This window comes from Mycetomoellerius zeteki, unplaced genomic scaffold (assembly GCF_001594055.1).
Source record: "Mycetomoellerius zeteki isolate Tzet28-1 unplaced genomic scaffold, Tzet1.0 scaffold151, whole genome shotgun sequence".
In the NCBI taxonomy this organism is placed as follows: domain Eukaryota; kingdom Metazoa; phylum Arthropoda; class Insecta; order Hymenoptera; family Formicidae; genus Mycetomoellerius; species Mycetomoellerius zeteki.
Genome location: NW_017256458.1, coordinates 1,033,639 through 1,052,010, shown reverse-complemented (window position 1 = coordinate 1,052,010; position 18,372 = coordinate 1,033,639). Strand labels below are relative to the sequence as shown.

The window sequence follows — 18,372 nt, the reverse complement described above, 5'->3', positions numbered from 1 at the left end:
AGTACGACATTGTCTTTTTAAAAGAAATTTGCATTGAAACATTAACTGGATATGGATACGACAACGATATTAGATGCAAGGCGCAGGGAATCCGAAAAGCTTCTGCATTTTATTGTAATGATTCGGTACAGGAATATCTGTCCCATATGTAATCTTCAATTTCTCACAAAGATGAATTTGAATCAACATATAAATGAAAACCATGCCGGGATGTCTTTCACATGTGATTGCTGTAACGTGATCTGCGATACTTGGCTAAAATTTCTGGAACATAGTTACACTGTTCACAGGCACATAGTATTCTGTCCTTATTGCTGTAAAGCGCATTCCAATTATTGGAGGCTGAGACTACATTGGAGAATGCACGGTAAGAAAATATATCGTTATATCCGGCAACTACGACAAACAGTTTTTCGAACTAAACATATTGTATAATAAATTTACGTTTGTACACAGAGCCGTACGAGTGCGAATTATGTTACAATACGTTTAAAACATTGTCAAACTTGAGGGACCATCACCTTTCACTGCACCATGAGATATCATTCGACTTACCCTATCGTCAATTACAAAGAGCTCCAATGCAAAGAGAAGAATAAAATTAGAAGGAATAATTAATACACGAAAGCGCGTTCATATGATTTTATTCCTTGTCGAGAATTATTAAAAATAGTTTTTTATAAGGAATCTTTTTTATAAAGGTGATATGATAATCTAAATAAGAACATATATATTATACGAATGTTAAGTCGCCTTTCAACGATTTAACAGATTAAATGAATAGTGATTCTTCAAATAACACAGATTTTTATACTTTAAACTACTACTAGATTATGACAGTTAATATATCAAATTAAAAATAGATATGTATATAAATTATTATATATATATAAATATAAAAGTTTTTATTAAGTTAAATAAGAATTGACTGCAGAGAATAAAAATCGGAGATTAATTTTTCTTAAAAAAAAATAGGTTAAATATTTTTTACAATATTTTTATCTTCTAATTAAATATTAAAAAATATGCCTAATTTTGATAATCTTTAATCAACTAAGATACTTATTTACGTATATAGCTCAAACAAATAAATTGTCTTGATACTTCGATATTTGCATATTTCCACAATCGTTGCATATTTACACTCAGCGATTACAAATTTGCTAGATTTATCCAGCAATAGCATCTGAAGAAGCAATATAAAGTTTACATATAAACAGGACTTGTTGTTTATTGCTAAATGTTTAAATATACAAAAATATGTTCGGACGAGACATAACAGAAAAGTCGTATACATTCGTAGGTCAAATTTAATACCACAGAATTCTTCGAGTCCTCTCATACGTGCTGTGGTATTGTGCTTATCGATTTTTCGAATTTGCAATCTGAATTGCAAAATTTAAATTATCTGAGGTTTTACACATCAACTCGTATACGAAGATTTCGAAAGAATAGAAATAATCTGTTGTAAAACGTTTAAGAAACGAAAGATCAAAAGTCGTAAAACTACCTGTTAACGACGTTTTTCCCAAAAGAAATTTGCATTGAAACATCATGGGTGCCATCTTATCAAGGAATAGAGAAAGCAGAGATTATTCCAGAAATCTACGTTCTATCCCTGATATAATTCAATTACGGAACGTCTGCTGCAAATGTAATGTTCAGTTTGAAACAAAGAAGAATTTGGACGAACACATGCAAAGAGTCCATGCCGGAACATTTTACATGTGTAATTATTGCAATTTAATCATCAAGAATTGGTCCCTGTTCAAACATCATATTTATTTATATCACAACGACGTGGTATTTTGTTCTTATTGCTATAAAGCGTTTACCGATTATTTGAGTTTACATCTGCACTGGAAAATGCATGGTAAGTACAGATATCTTTGTGTCCGTGCAAATAATTCTTATAAATCGAATATCTGTATCATATAAAGAATTTGCAATTTTTATATAAACGTTTGCAGAACCGTTCGAGTGCGAAATATGTAAGGATACGTTTGTTACTCTATTGAGTTTGAAGGAACACCATGATGCATTACATCAGAACACATCATTCCAACGAACGTTTTTCCGTCGTTTTAGAAGATAAGAAGGACAAATTAGAAGATGCACGATAGAAACGATTACATTTTTATTGATTTCTGCCTATATGTTAATTACATTCAGAAATGCATTTACGGATATATCGAAAATGACTTTTCAAACAGGAAAAAAGTATCGTAAGATATATTTAAAATATATATGGTTTATAGATATTGAATCGTCTTGATTCATAATGACTTGGCATAAATTAATAGCCTAATTCACAATAGTTTAAAAAATATAATGTTTATCTTTATTTTCTCGACTCTATTAGGTCCTAGCACTAGGTTCTAATATATTAAATTTAAAGAAAACCCACTTTCATATGTACGTAAAAATTTGTAAATAAAAGATTGATTGAAAAGTCCAAAAAGGTCTGAAATTAATTCCTTTTAAAGACAAATGAATTTTAAATACCTTCCAAAACAGATTAGCGTTTTCTTATCCTTAATAATATTTATGTCCTATTTCTTTTTATATATTTATAAAAGTAATAAGAATTCATCCAGCACGCGAAAGACCTATCGTATATGTTAAAGGTGCGAAAAATCATCGTGTGTATTAAAGATTAATTTTATGTATACGATAATATTTAATGATACCTGCCCCAATTTACACTTTCGAATTTATCATTGTCTGAATGAACTTCATCGTTTCCCGTAGTTTTTTAAGTGTTAATTCATTCAAGTTTTAACAAATAACGAACTTTCAATAAAATGGACGGTACATTGTCACGCGTGACAATGTAACACGCGTGAAAAATTTGTACATATTTCGAAAGTCCGCATAGAAGACGTTATAGTTGGAACAACCTTGCACGCGCACGTAATACATTGAAAACTATTTATAAATGAAACACCGCCATCGTATTATTGCTCGAAATAAGTTACCCAACATGCGACGTCCACACTTCTGATGACGTTTGCGTACACGGTGTCCAGAGAAAAACTTGTTTTAGTGTCATATTTTCCAAATGGATTTATAATTTTGACAAATGATCTTTATACTCTAAATGATTTCTTCAATTTAAAGAAATTGATAATTATAATCAGCCTTTTTCTTTGATAATCCTCTCTTTCTCAGATTACCTTTCATTAAAAATTTCTCGCCGCAATACTTAAAAAAAGATTAACATTTTAAGGGGATACTGGAGTGACCAAATTATTACATTACAGTCGTAAAAAAATCTTCGAATTGACTGAACGAAATAAAAAATTCAATTCGAAGATTTTTATACGACTGTAATGTAATAATTTGGTCACTCCAGCATTCCCTTAACTGTAAAACTATTTTTATCTAAATGGTGAATAACAAATGATTGGATAAATTTCTAAAATTCTCATTTAGCAAAAGCCAAGTGTGGACTCGATTAAAAAATAAACTCTTGCTGTTATATTGTTTTTTTCTTCCTTTTACTTCCTTATTTTCTTCCACACAAAAGAACGAAGATGAGAACAGCGCGCACGCTCTTCACGCAAGAATAAAATAAACGAGACGTCAAAGAGGCGGACTGTAAAATATATTTGTGGGGTCCCACGCAATTTGGCGACGACGAAGATAGCGGAAAACGGTCAGCTCTATCGTCTTCACGATCAAAACTCGACGTGAGATTTTCCTACATGGTGACAAAAGTGTGGTCCAAGTGGACGTATCGCATTAAAAATCAGCGAAGATTTATCGTTAATTTAATAATTCTGTTATCAAGATAATGTGACTACTGTTTTGATAATTGATTTAATTAGCAAAAGTGGATTGTTTTCGCGATTTATCATATAACTGAAACTTTCGCGCAAATAATATACGGGGAAATATTTTGCATATTACAAGATTTTGTTGATTTAATGAACTTAAGATTTGATCATGCTTGCGTAATTTATGTTTCATGCACACATTTGATCTAGAAATGCACGAATGTGAATTCATTGGGTTTGTATAAGAAAAATCTAGGTCGAGCTTTCATATTTTGAAGCTGTTCAATATGCAGTTATACGAGAAGAATTTAATCTGACAAATATAACACAATAAAGGATGATAGGAGGAATCTATCAGTAATACATTTGAACAGATTCCCATAAAGAACACCTTGCGAGGATGCAGCGAGTCCTCAGTTTTCAAATGACTCGCAATATCGGCGAATCCAGTGAATACGTGACGAAACGATTGTGTTTCTCGTTTCTCTTTTCGGTTGGTTTTCTGTGTCTCCTATGTGGTTTTCTACTGGGCCGCTTCGCCGTCCAAAGATCGTTGGAGGCCCAGACACAAAAGATACGAAGTGAATTGGCCGGAAATGGTCTCCGAAACACAGAATATCTTCAGGAAGTAGTGCTCCAGGAAATGGAAAAAGTGTCATTCGATTACAATCGCACGACGTACATTGCTTAATATCTTATCATTTTTATATATGACAATATATCTGAATATATTTTCGTTTATATATGACATATCAGTTTATATATGATATATCAGAATATAATACCATATAGTAGATTAATCTTTATGAAAATTTCCATTAGAAAATTATCGAATCAAATTCTTTACTAATAAATGTTCGTTATTTTCAATTAGAAATAGACAGACGTCAGATGAAGATATGCGACGCATAAGTGGGCTCTTTTCCAACTTGTCACTCATTCATAAAGTGTACAACCATGCATCATGCATTCATGCGACTGTTCTCGGTTCACGTGAACCAGGTGAGTCCTTAATGCTTTAGTTATATTTACTTGGATAAAAATTATTATTTTTATTTTGAAATGGGAATTTTAGAATTTTGAGGCTAGAATGAAATTCAGCGACTCTAAAAACTTTTAGAAAATAAATTCTTCTTTAAGTTTTTCTTTGTTAGAAAGTTCCCGTCCTCACAGGTTTAAAGCGATCATTTCGAATAGGCTGGTCTCAAAAGTTACTTGACACCCGAGACACTATCGTGTCTTCTGATTTTATCATTACATATTTACTTACAGGAAAAGCTTTTATCTCTTCTATCTCTTCTTCTATCGCATAGGACTTCCGTTTATTCTACCAAATTGTTTCAGATAGATATGTTATCTTATCCGTTAATGAAGATGGTATAACATTAGCTCTGAAATTGGCGCAAGTTCTAGACAAAATATGTTCAGAGCACAATTGGCGACCACGACGAAGTTTAATCTTTTGTATGTCTTTTACGTCCTCGGACATTTGTCCACAGGCTCTGCCTACATTTATGTGGCGAAAAGCTGTAGCTTATGTGACGGTGCACGGTCGTTTTGTGCGAGGTTTGCTCGAATTTTTATTACTTCCGTGTTATGAACATCATATAGGGAACACATATAAAGAATTATTTGATTTCAGCTAACAATCACATGGTTTTATTCGGATCAGATATCATGCGATCCTTAGCTGTCGAAGCTATCAGGACAATACCCGGCAATAATAACTGGACATACTTCGAACACGAAATATTCGGTCCCCGCCTTTCTCTAGATATTCCGCAAGTGATATTTTCGTTCGTAAGTAGCCTCGTTTCATGCAAAATTAAGATTTAAACTATTTTATTTTATATCTCCGCTTAAGACTTGTAAATATTTTATTAAATATCTATTTAGTTGATAATATTAATCGGAAAAATTTCTATGTTTTTCATCCTTTTTTTATGCAGAATGATAACAGCCCTGCGCACAATCATCACAATCAAAATTCCCAACTACGCGATGTAACTCTGGCTCAGATGGTTAGCCAAATTATATGGCGACTGTCCGAGTGCACAGTTATTCAATGGGAACCTAAGTATTTTAACGAAACTGTTAATAAAATATTGGAGTCTATAGACACTAGCAGATTTCACGATACAAAGGGTATTTTTTATTTCCTTTCATTTCATTAATTTCCAGCAGAATGTTGAAAAGCCTGAATTAATTGCTTTTCTACGTTGCACTTTCAGAGAAATTGAAGAGAACGTTAAGGATATTGCTCACAGCCGTGGAAGAACTTAACACAGAAATCGACGCGACAGATAATATCCAGTAAGTAAACTCAGAATTAATTAATGATTAATTAATTAAGAAACTTAATAATGTCTGTATGAAATCAATGACGCGAATATCACAGAAATTACTAGAATTAAAATTATTGAGAAAATTGTCTCATAACTTGCCAAAATTATATGATTATATTTTAAAACGGCGGTATATTTTAGGATGCTGCATATGAGGATATGGAATGATCTGCTTCTGGACCTGGATAAGGCGCTTTTGTGCCCCGATAAAACCGATTCGCATTCCAGAACCGATCTAGCGACGTTTCGAAAATTGTCGCGCGAATCCATTAGCGAATCTATCATATTAGCTTATCTCGACCAGATGACGAAATGTTATGAGGATGCTATAGTAATTCTACAGGAAAGATAAGACGAAAACGAGAAACTTCTCTCTCGAGAAAAGATGATATATATATATCAGAAATACTTCAGAAAATATAGATTGTTATAAGACACCTGCTTCTTAATGTGACAATATATGTATATTTTGCATTAATTCCTCAGTCTCAATTGTTTTTTTTAAGCGAAACAATATAAGTGACAAAACGAAAATTCAGTGAATTCTTAATTATAAAGAATCCATAGCTCATTTTTATATTATAAACAGTATATGAAAATCGTTTTGGCATTTCCTTTGCTTTACTTAATTCATGTTTATTGCCTAGCTACGAACAATTTTACAGTTGAATGTAAATAAAATATATATTTCTATCCTCTGTAAAAATTTACAAAAGTAATACATAACATAATACTTATTTATATATTCTTACACATATGCTTAACATATGCTTTCGCTATCACATTTTATACTTTTTTGGAACTACTATAAAACGTTGTGGAATTTATATATATTCGTAATTTGTACCCCATAAGTTAAAAATATTAGATTCTCTTCCAATTAAATATCAAATTAAATTAAATAAGAATTAGCTTTTAAATATATACTAATTCAGAAGAGCTAAATGTAATTCAAACACATTTATGCTCATGTAATATTGCTTTAGCTTTAAATCGTGAAGCTATTTATCTGACAATGAAAATGTTACATACTTATTTCTATTGTACATTAAATAGCCCAATCACGACGTAAAATAGATCGGAATGCGAATAATATCACATCAAATCTGTATTCAGACTTTTCTGATTTATGTCAATTTCATCGTATCCCTCCTATACCATATCTTATTTCATTTTCGAACTGTGACGCATCGAGGGTACCTTCTATCGCCTCACAATTCGGATTGAAGACAGAATAAGCGCTGAGTTCGCCACGTCGCTTTGGCCCGGATCTGGTATTCAAGCAGATGAAGACTAGAGCCGACAGTACGAAGTAGACAGCACCGAACTCGTACTCCAATGCGATCATATATAACGTGATCCACAACAGAAAATATAATAAATAGATTACTCGTTTTAACATTACATTTGGCGATTCCTGCGTGTTATCCTCCTCCCGAACGTTTACCTCCTGGACATCCTCTTCGATATCCACTGACTGTTTGCACAGTTTAACCTAAAAACAAAGGAAGAAATTTATGTTCCTTCCTCAAAACATCTTTTAAAACTTTCCGCAAAGTTCTCGACTTTTTTCCCTCATGAATGTCAACCGCAAAATGTAACCTCACCTGCTCCTCCTTCATCGATTCTTCGGATTTCTCGATTTTGATTTCACGATTCCATGAAAATATTTTTATTACGCTCTTGATAGATTCCATCATTTCCTGTCTGCGCTTCTTGCGTCTATATGTCTCCAATCTTTCCTTCATCATCAGCGGCGTCATTGCGATTGTTCTAATTTCATCACGATAATGTTTGAGCGCATCAGGTGTTGGCAACTGCTGCCTGCTGACATTGCTAGCAATGTGGCAAACGCATTGAAATCGACTGAATTCGAGATATCGATATCAAGTTCTGATCGAGAAATCGAAAAATTAAATTTCAATTATTCTAATCAGAGTTGGTCGAAGTGGTCCAATTTCACAATATATGATTAACTCTTAATCAAAGAGAAACCGGAGAGAGGACATGAGGACTTTTTTCCTGCTGTAACCGCAAATTGCTCCCGCGCACTACTGTCCTCTGAAGAAATGGATATTTGAATATTAAAACAAGTTAATTTAAAGAATTTTGTCTTATAATACGCGTCTGAATAAAAATGGAATTACGAAGTTATGTTTTTTTATGCAAAATTTCAACGTTTTTACCAAACATAGTTATTAGTATGTAAAAAAATGTTATTTATTTAGGAAGATCATTAAAAAAATATTATAAATCAACAAGGGAGAGATAAAAAGCTAATTTCTTGAAAACATTTAATAAATCAAATGATATTTAATAAAATTTAATGAAAAGAAAATAAATTGATTGAAAGATTAATCAAATTAAAATAAATTGACATATGCTTTTTTATACACAATATTTCAATAATTTATAGATAATTTGATCATTTCTTTGCACATACTTTATCTTATTTTATAATAATAAAAATCTATATTTTTTAGTCTACTGAAACACTGAATATACAGAATGAACAAATAAATAAATGCAATTTCTTTTTTCCACTAATATATGAAATATATATATAATAAATTCTATTATGCGCAGCAAAAAAAATAAGATGAGATGTATCCATTATCTTACAATTAACGGAAATGTTACGTCGTTGTTTATCTCGCCTATAGTCGTTTATTATCGTCTGTTAATAAACATTATTGGAAGATAAACATTTCACATACATACATAGTCACAGTCATGGAACTAAAAATTTGTCGCTCTTTGTAATTCTCCTAAGCGCTTAGAATTGGCACGTTTATAATAGTGTATGTATAAGACTGAATTACTGTCGAATAAGTCGACTGCTAACAGATGATAACAAGTGACGTGGTAAGTTTCTTTCTTATTCACCTATTCTTATTCTATTTAACCATGAACAAAACCGAGAAAAACACGTAGGTGGCTACACATAAGGTGGCTACAAAACTGGCTTTTACTTATTGAGATCAATTTCATTTAGATCAATCTAAGTACAAAATTAGAACTTTTAATAAATAATTAATTGATTAATAGTTGAGGACTATAGACATTTTTTTAAATCAGAGACAATATTCACAAATAATAAAAATTGGAGACAATAATTCACAAAAAATAATATGTCTTCAAAAAATTTAAGAAATGAGGAACATCCACTTTAATGTCTGTTTCTATCAACGTACGTTTTTTTGTAGTTCGAATTACACTTTATTTTTTCTAATTCTTAAAAAAAAATTACTTAGATTAACTTTAATTTTTGTTTAATTTACTCTCCATCTTTTTCTAGTTCTAAGAACCAGAAAAAGATAAAGAGTAAATTGAACTAACATTGAAGTTAATTTGTATTGGTAGAAATAGACATAACTGCAGTTGTATACCTTGATTCTTGACGTCAGTGCAAACAAGATTATGCTGCGACACCAGTCGGTCTTGCAATCAGTCTCATAGAAGTCATTGGGACGGCTGCACGTGCGTTATGTCATGATTTCCTAGCGGGTCAGAAGACGTTTGTGATAACGATAACAATACTGAAAATATAGAAAGTATCAGAAGAAACGTCACCGGCAGCATGGCCAACGGTAACGAACAGGAAGGTCACGTTCTGGTGCTTTACACGGGTGGTACGATAGGAATGATGAGAAATGAACAAGGAGGTAATTATTTCATGAAATTTAAGAGATTACCTTGTGGATTTCAAAGGATGTGAAATCTTGCACTGTAAAATCTTCATCACCATGGATTTCAGACAGCTGGGCTTCACGTGAAATCCCATCTGATCCTACGAAGAATCTTCGATTTTGTACATTCGTAATTTTTTTAGTTTTTTCTCTCGTTTCACAGACCACGCAATTTACGGATTTTTGTGTCTTTTGTTCACAGATCGTTGGTAGCATATATTCGTATAACTCATTTTTTAATGATAGATGGATTTCAATGAAGATTTTAGATCCGAAGAATGGTTCACATAATTTGTCTTGGATCTCTGATTTTATCTTTGTCTACAGAATTTTTGAACTTGAATTAAAAGAAAATTATAAACATAATACAATTAAAGCTCCAAATGTGATGACGAATACATTAGTATAATAAATTAAAAATAATGTCATTGTTGACGTCATAATTGTCTCTATCTTTGTCATGCTATCTATGTAATGCTGACAACAGCAAAATGATTGTTTTCTGTAGTACTGATGCCACTAGCCAATGCGTTTATTAAAAATCTACGAAAATATCCACAATTGCATGATCGCGAGTATGCCGAGAAAAGATTCGGGGCGATGGGACCGCTAGTTTTGCCGTAAGTGTTTAACATTTAATATAATTTGCAGATATAATTACGAATTCCTATATAGAAATAATGAGTCAATAATGCTTTCTACAAACTCGTTTTGTCAACTAAATTTTCGTTGGAATTTTAACTTTGAACTTTCACTCGTGAGAAAGAAATCGGATATTAAATAAATCATTTGAATTGTTTCTAAAAATATAATTCCTTAATAAAATTGATATTTATAGTTAATATACTTATATTTAAGATTATCTTGAAATAAGAATGAATTATAAACATCGGCCTAAGACATCGGTATAAGATATAATGTTTTTTATTATTTTTAAGTTGAATATAACAATTTTCATAACAAGATTAATCACACAATTTATTGTAAAAGATTAAGTAATTAAATAGCATTAATACTTTTTATAAATGAAAGGAAATTTTAATAATAATTAACATATGTTTGTTTTTGAAAATTGGAAATTCGGAATTTTTCTTCTGTGCCAATTTTTCAATCCGATTATTTTCCGTAAGGAAACATGAACTGTAAAAATTCCATCTAATTTACGGAAGAACGTGAACCGGTTCCTCGCGTACCCTTTCGCTCTTGCGTAATATTAAAAGTGTTTTCCTCTTAATTTTACAGCGTGACTGCAACTGACAGTCGTCGGGTTGTTTATAACGTATTTGAATACTCGAATCTCTGCGATTCCAGTAATATGACCATGGATGGGTGGATTCGCATTGCTAACGATATTAAGGTATGTTAATTCAGGTTAATAAAGACAGAGCAATTCAAAGAAAATGTGTTGCTCCCTTATTTAAATTTTTTAATTCAATTTATTTTTTAAAACAATAAGTACTTAAATTACTCAAAGCAATTTCAGACGTAAATGCGAAGATGTATAAATATATTAAGTATCAAGTGATTCACGCTTGATATTTGTAAATATCTTTCAGTTAATCTAATCTTTCTCGAGTTAAAATCTAATCCTCAAGTTACAAGGAAAGTATAATTAAACTTGCAACCAAAGCTCTCTATACGTGTTTAATAAAGGTGAAACATCTCGGCAATAGATTAAATTATGGTAAAACAATTCTAACAGCTTTTCTTTTGTAGGAATCTTACGAGCGCTTCGACGGGTTCGTGATCCTTCATGGCACCGACACCCTCAGTTACACTGCATCCGCTCTTTCTTTCATGCTCGAGGCTCTGGGCAAGACTGTCATCCTAACTGGTTCACAAGTGCCGATTTTTGACACGAGGAGCGACGGTCTGGACAATTTTCTCGCATCTCTCGTAATCGCGGCGAATTACAATATTCCTGAAGTATGCGTGTTCTTCGGTACAAACTTGTTGCGCGGTAATCGGACGAGCAAGGCATCTGCGACATCATTCGAAGCATTCCAATCACCGAACTTTTCACCTCTCGCCACGGCAAACGTCAAGATCGAAGGTTGCTACATAGATTCAAGACAACAGTATAATTTTCTTGAGATTTTTCTTGAGATTTTTCTAAAGTTTTAGAGAACAATACGAAAAATTCAATCATAATACTTGAAATATATATATATATAAATATAAAATTATTAGATATATATAAAATCTATTATTGTGCATTATCTATCATCAAATGTTTGCAGATAAAAAAAAGAAGTGTTTAATTTTAAGATATTCAAATGTCTCCGTTTTTTGTACACTTAAAAATGTCTTAGTCTTAAACTTTTTTAATAAACAAAACACTATGTGTTTGGATTTAAAATATTAAAACGTTCAAAATTATAATATCTTTTATTATTAAACGTTTTGCAAAGATGATTTAAACGTAAACATTTTAAACACCGTACTTTTTACAGTGTGTGCTATAAATATTAACATTTTTCTTAAAGAAGAAATCTAATTTGAAACTAATACAATTTACGAGATATCTAAAGAGTTTAAGACTAATATTCCTTCGCAGTGGACTATCGTTTGATTTTCCGTCCATGCACTATGGAGAAGTTCTACGTACACGCGTCTCTCAATCGAAATGTAGGCCTGCTCCGGTTATTTCCCAGTATCACTTCCGATCTGGTCAAGGTGTTTCTTCAACCACCCATCGAGGGAGTCGTGTTGCAGTCCTACGGCTTGGGGAACATCCCGACAAATCGCGATGATATCATCGAGGAGCTTAGCGCAGCGACGAAGCGCGGTGTGATCGTTGTGAATATCACACAATGTTCGACCGGATGTGTCTCGGATATGTACGAGGCTGGAAAATTACTCCAAAAAGCTGGTATCGTACAAATAAAAACACTGATTCAAAAGAGAATTAATTATTTAAATATATATAGATTTCTCGCTTGAATGCAGCTTTAAATAATATTGAAGCTGAACCTTCCTCGAGATTATTAGCAGTTTTAATTCTTTATCTCTCCGTTAAACTCTTTTCAGTAAAATTACACATTAAGATTATAGAAAATGTTACGGAAAACTTGCGTAATAAAGCGCGACAGAATTATAAAATAAACATAAACATTTCCCTGTGTTTAAGTTATGATAGTGCATTATCATAACTTATCATGTTACGTATTCTACTTAAGAATAAATTTTATTTTAATACTTGCTATCAATACGCTATCAATACGTAGGTGTGATATCGGGCTTTGACATGACACCGGAAGCCGCGTTGACGAAACTCGCGTACGTCTTATCGAAGAAGGATTGGGATACGGAAACCAAGCGACAAATGATGCAAACGAATTTAAGGGGCGAATTGACCGCCGGTCGACCACCCACCATACAGGATTGGGACCTGGTGGAAGCTGTCGCTAGATCCTTGAGATTATCCTCGACAGTAGAACTTCAGGAATTGGGGTCGATCCTGTTTCCAGCTATGCTGAACGCCGCAGTAGTGAGGCGCGATGTTGTGAAACTCGAGTCTTTAAGAGGATACGTTAGTAATTTTAATATTTACTTAACTTTACGTTACTATTAATTATTATCTCTTTCAATAAGCAACAAAATTGATAGCCTCTGAAAAATATTATAAAAAATTAAACATCTTTAAGAGTCATTCCCTCTTTTCCATTACAATGTGTTCCCAGTAATCGAGAATGGATTAAATGAATTGAAATTTTTATGCGTATTTTCGCGTATTTTAAGTCCATTGAATTCAGTTGAATAAAAAAAACTTTTTCTTATTCATTTAGATTTAATTGGATTCTACTGGATTCAGTTGGATTAAAAAACTGCATTTTCTATTCAGAATTTTGAATTGAACGATATTCACAACGCATAGAGAAAGCTAATATTAATTTTAGATTGAAAGACATAAAAATGTGTTTCATGCATTTTCTATAATAATAAAAATGCATCGAAAAGAATTTATTTCAACGTTCGCGAATGCGAATGTTGATGAAAATCTAAATCCATGTCAATCCATTTCAATTCATTCTCGTTTACTGAGTTGCATTTCGTGATAAAATAGTACAGTGTGACATTAATTAAAGGACTAATTCTATCATTAGCAAAGAGAATCTCAAAACTGAAAATTAAAATAGATCTATATTAGTAAAAATGTTAGTCTCTGATATATGTCGATAATAAGCTAATTACACTGATTACATACGGCGATATAATATAAAAATAATATACATTACAGAGTAATAAATTACTTACTAATTAATTTATTACTCTAATCGGCTTTTTCTATTTAGGGCGCGGATATCTCGCAAGCAAACGCAGATGGTCGAACGGCTTTGCACATAGCTTGCTGCGAGGGAGACTTGAAAGTCGTGCGACGTCTTTTAAAAATGGGTGCGAATGTTCATATTAAGGATCGATTTAATCGCACGCCTCTCACCGACGCGATCGAATTCGATCATCATGAGGTGAGATTGTTTTCAAGAAATTAAATCTGAATTCCACTCTATCATATATCTTTATACCTAAAAAAATTTAAGATACTTGATTGAAAGCATAAAATAAATTGTTGACAATATTATATTACTTATATATATCAAAAAGAGGATCTTGGTGGTCTCACAAGAAAGTCAAGTAGTGTACACACCAGGAAGGATTTCGCTTAACTTTAAATATGTTTGATATTCCCACTATCTTCTATTAATTCACGAGCAAGTGCCACGACACAATTCAAATATTTGCATCGAAAGTTTCTTATGCGCTTTCTTCAATGTAAATTTTTTATACAAAATTATAAGTAAATTTAAATAATTAGACATTTAAATAAATAATTAAGCAATGTATGTAACAGGAAAATTATTATCTTATGATCATATAATAACATTATTTAAACGCCTGCAACCATGTACGAATGATATTAATTCACGATTCAATTAAAAATTCCAAAATTTTCGATGCAAATTTTTCGAGAATACTTAAATATTGTATCATGCCACTTGTTCATAAATAGGGAGAAAGTATATTAAAACATATTTAAAGTTAAGTGAAATCCAAATGCCCAGGATGCATTATATACTTTGGCTCTTCTTTTGTTATGATCATCTTTATCAAAAGATATCTTGTTTTAATTAGCGAACTAAGATTCCATAATCAAAATACCATTGTTGAAAGTGCGTTTTATGATTTTCTAGATCATCAGGATATTACTGCAATGTGGAGCACATCTTCACGGCGATGCTGTGCTGATCAGTGAAAATATGTGCGCGGCTGCGACCGCAGGAAACACGAAGCGTCTGCAGTCGTATCTGCTGGCTGGCGCTGATCTGTCGCAAAAAAATTTTTCTGGACGCACACCACTGCATTTCGCCGCTCTTCATAATCGCACGGAAGCGATCGAGTTCCTGTTAGATCACGGCGCAGATCCGCATTGCGTCGATATGCTGGGACAAACCGCGGCGGATCTCGCAGAGGCTATGCAAGCTGCGAGTGCCGCGCGTTTGTTAGCGTCTTTCAAGCAGAATGACGTCCACGACGACGACAAAATTACAGCGTGAATACAAAATCTTGTAATTTTAACTATCCACATTTTAGATCCGCTTATACCAATGTTATTAAATAATGAAATTGTACAACTTCATTATTTAAAACATAATATCAATAATAAAACAATTACCTCATATAATTACTTCAATTAATAACAGTGAGTAATCGTTTGAATTAATATTTATTATTTGCATTATAATTTAATTAGAATATTACAACATTTATACGCTTTCTTTGGATTAAATATATTTATCATATATTTTCAAAATAAAATCTTTATCTTATGTATGTAAAAAATAATCACATATCTACTGCTATTACTTATCTGTTGTGCTGATGACTAATTTTCTTCTCATATTTCTTCAATTTTTTAAAAAGTTCGAATTTTTGTATTTTGGTGAAAATTACGCAGAAAAATTCAATGTATGCAAATCCCCTTAATTTACCTGCGTTGTCACGAAGAAATCGTTTATTTTAAATGAAACTGATAGATGAGAATGAATTAAATATGACATCAAACTATACGTTTGTCAAAATAGCAGTGGTTTCTAACAATTTGCGTAAAAGCAAAAGTGAAAGCGCCATCATCTAAATATGCGACGAGGTTTCTCTTAAGCGCGACGAAATTTCACACCTCGTGCATCAGAATAATGAAGATCAGTCGTCCTGATGTAACTCATTCGTTATATATTGTGAATGATTTCAAAATTGAACTTGAGACAGATTCGCCGGATTAGAGGGTGTTTTACAAAATTTTCATAAAATCATTCTCGACGCGCCGTTCGCTTCGACAACAAGAAGAAGTGTGATAATAAAAAACTACTCAATCACTGCCCGTCTCGCGATCGATAATACCTTATTTACAATTTACAATTGCAAAATGTCGAATATCATGACATCAAATTACGCCGATTTGTACCATCATACTTTTAAGAATGTTCGGCGTCACAAAGCATTCCTTGTAAATGCGACTGCAATCGTGGTGCCCTTCTCGACCTACCCTGATAGCTTCCTGAAGAACTGTGCCATTTGTGAATTCCTTAAACCACTTGTGACTGTTCGAGATAATTACATAAATTCATATAATTAAAATTTAATTTCTTATGTAACCAATTAAAGAATTTTTTCGCATATATTCATTCATTGGATTCAATAATCTTTATATATAATTTTTCTTAATTGAATAGTTAATGTGCCTTGTTACAAATTTTAATGTCTTTATAATTGGACGAAGCATAATATACAAGTGTAATTCTCAACGATCATTAAAAAAAAAAACAAATTTTTACTTTTGCTTTAATTGTTATTTAATTGTAATGTATTTTATCATTCAATATGAACGATATTAATTATCTTACTCTTGCTTTAATATAAGTAATATTACTTATCCATTCTTTGATATCTTTCCCTCCAAATCTAGCGAAATTTATTACATGTATATATTAACTTCATTATATTATTAATGTAGTAAATATATATATATATACTCATTAAAAATATATATATAGGCAAATAAAATTTTCCATTCGAAATATTATTATATAGTTAATTCTAAATTAAAATAATGATTAAAAATTTCAAAAATATTTTATATATTAATACAATAGTTGTTAATAACTTATTATTATAAAGAATAATATTAAAAATTAGTCGTACCTTGATAATCCATCGATAATCTTATCGGTACTCGAAGGATTGTCGGAATGACTTGCCTCGGAAACGACGGTGCAAACAATGCGTTGGACGCAGGGTGTGATGTACCGATTGCTAAACACGATCTCGTTTATCGTATCTCCCATTTGCGACCATTGCGAGTCGAGACCTGACACAGAAATTCACACTCCAAGTAATTCAAGAATATTTACAATAAATTTATTATCTTAACATAGAGCAGTGAATAGGAATGAAACTTGTACCTCGATATTGCATTCCCGGGCCTGGCTTCGATAAAAGGGGCACCGCCAAAGAGAGAATAGCTGTTAGCACACCAGCGATTGACAATCCTCTCGTGTTAACGTTAAGCAGTGGTAGCACTTCACCATTCTCGCTCACGTGATTCATCGGTATCGTGAAGAAGGGTACTGATACATCCCAAGTGATCTGAAAAATTCAAACGGGAAGATCTCTCAAACGATTTGAAGTCAAATTCTTTAGAAATGACTCGAAGTTGAAGAAAATCCTCTCGATTATATAATAAGATTAATTCTCGTGGAATTTACGTGTCCAAAAATTTCCATTCAATCAACTTTGATATACTCACTTCGACTTCTCCACCTTTAGTGTCAAACGAGATGAATTGCGGCTTTTGACCATTAAGATTCATGAACGTCCGTGAATTGCCGTTGCCAATTACCCGCACGAAGAATAGCGCGAAGGGTAGAAGAATCAGAGCGACCGAATCCGTCGGTGTGGCCCTCATGTTCAAAATCTCTTTAAGAATAATTGAAGTTAGGAACAGTTGAAGATAAAACGTTAACACTTTCTTTATCGGATTCTCAATATCCTCGACTTTCTGCCGTCCGCGAAGTAATGAGATGCATTTGTGCTACCCAAGTGCTTTTCAACGTTCTAGTGCAGCAGACCCCCACTAATTTGTCCCGTTCGTAACAGGCTCGTCCGCCCCTATCAAAACAGGAAATACCGATTTCTCGCGACAGAATTAACGAACCTAAACAGCGAAATCTACAGAATAATGTATTATTAATTACTGTTGTATTCCGCGAATCGCTTTTACATTTTATCGTGCATCGGAGAGAGATAAAGGATAATTATGAGCGGCTTCTCGCGACTTATATTATAAACATAATTTTTCACTCAGCGCAACAAAAAGAGCGAATGTGACGACGAGTCAATTAGAATTATAGACTCGGCCAGCTATAACTTTCAGTGAATTTTCCGGGGCACCGTCTAGAACCGTCTTCTCCGTCGAACTCGAAACGGGGGAGAACGCGACACGCGAGCTTCGCGAAAGGGGACTTCGATTCGCGCTCTGGCTTCTCCCCGTACGATTTGTAG

At 32.7% G+C, this 18,372-nt stretch overlaps 5 protein-coding genes across 5 annotated transcripts; 3 read left to right on the top strand and 2 right to left on the bottom strand.

The window, feature by feature from the left end:
* Window positions 1-1,517: 1,517 nt before the first annotated feature.
* Window positions 1,518-2,095, top strand: LOC108720521 (zinc finger protein 558-like). Its single transcript, XM_018444578.1, has 2 exons — window positions 1,518-1,873; window positions 1,971-2,095. Exons 1-2 carry the CDS (start codon window positions 1,555-1,557, stop codon window positions 2,093-2,095), a joined length of 444 nt encoding a protein of 147 aa, XP_018300080.1. The 5' UTR covers window positions 1,518-1,554.
* Window positions 2,096-3,668: 1,573 nt separating this feature from the next.
* LOC108720506 (uncharacterized) lies at window positions 3,669-6,559 on the top strand. The gene is made up of 7 exons (XM_018444565.1): window positions 3,669-4,457; window positions 4,654-4,781; window positions 5,124-5,345; window positions 5,422-5,579; window positions 5,729-5,924; window positions 6,011-6,092; window positions 6,266-6,559. Exons 1-7 carry the CDS (start codon window positions 4,180-4,182, stop codon window positions 6,474-6,476), a joined length of 1,275 nt encoding a protein of 424 aa, XP_018300067.1. The 5' UTR covers window positions 3,669-4,179; the 3' UTR covers window positions 6,477-6,559.
* A 553-nt stretch (window positions 6,560-7,112) lies between these two features.
* Saysd1 (SAYSVFN motif domain containing 1) lies at window positions 7,113-7,934 on the bottom strand. The gene is made up of 2 exons (XM_018444568.1): window positions 7,732-7,934; window positions 7,113-7,619 (listed from the first exon to the last, which is right to left on the bottom strand). The coding sequence occupies exons 1-2, from the start codon at window positions 7,885-7,887 to the stop codon at window positions 7,263-7,265; spliced, it is 513 nt and encodes a 170-aa protein (XP_018300070.1). The 5' UTR covers window positions 7,888-7,934; the 3' UTR covers window positions 7,113-7,262.
* A 1,642-nt stretch (window positions 7,935-9,576) lies between these two features.
* On the top strand, window positions 9,577-15,418 carry LOC108720497 (L-asparaginase 1). Its single transcript, XM_018444552.1, has 8 exons — window positions 9,577-9,789; window positions 10,322-10,433; window positions 11,056-11,170; window positions 11,530-11,866; window positions 12,371-12,685; window positions 13,041-13,345; window positions 14,109-14,282; window positions 15,006-15,418. The coding sequence occupies exons 1-8, from the start codon at window positions 9,705-9,707 to the stop codon at window positions 15,366-15,368; spliced, it is 1,806 nt and encodes a 601-aa protein (XP_018300054.1). The 5' UTR covers window positions 9,577-9,704; the 3' UTR covers window positions 15,369-15,418.
* Window positions 15,419-15,779: 361 nt separating this feature from the next.
* Window positions 15,780-17,866, bottom strand: LOC108720499 (uncharacterized). Its single transcript, XM_018444554.1, has 4 exons — window positions 17,618-17,866; window positions 17,274-17,457; window positions 17,014-17,179; window positions 15,780-16,412 (listed from the first exon to the last, which is right to left on the bottom strand). The coding sequence occupies exons 1-4, from the start codon at window positions 17,774-17,776 to the stop codon at window positions 16,256-16,258; spliced, it is 666 nt and encodes a 221-aa protein (XP_018300056.1). The 5' UTR covers window positions 17,777-17,866; the 3' UTR covers window positions 15,780-16,255.
* Between the last annotated feature and the right edge of the window lie 506 nt (window positions 17,867-18,372).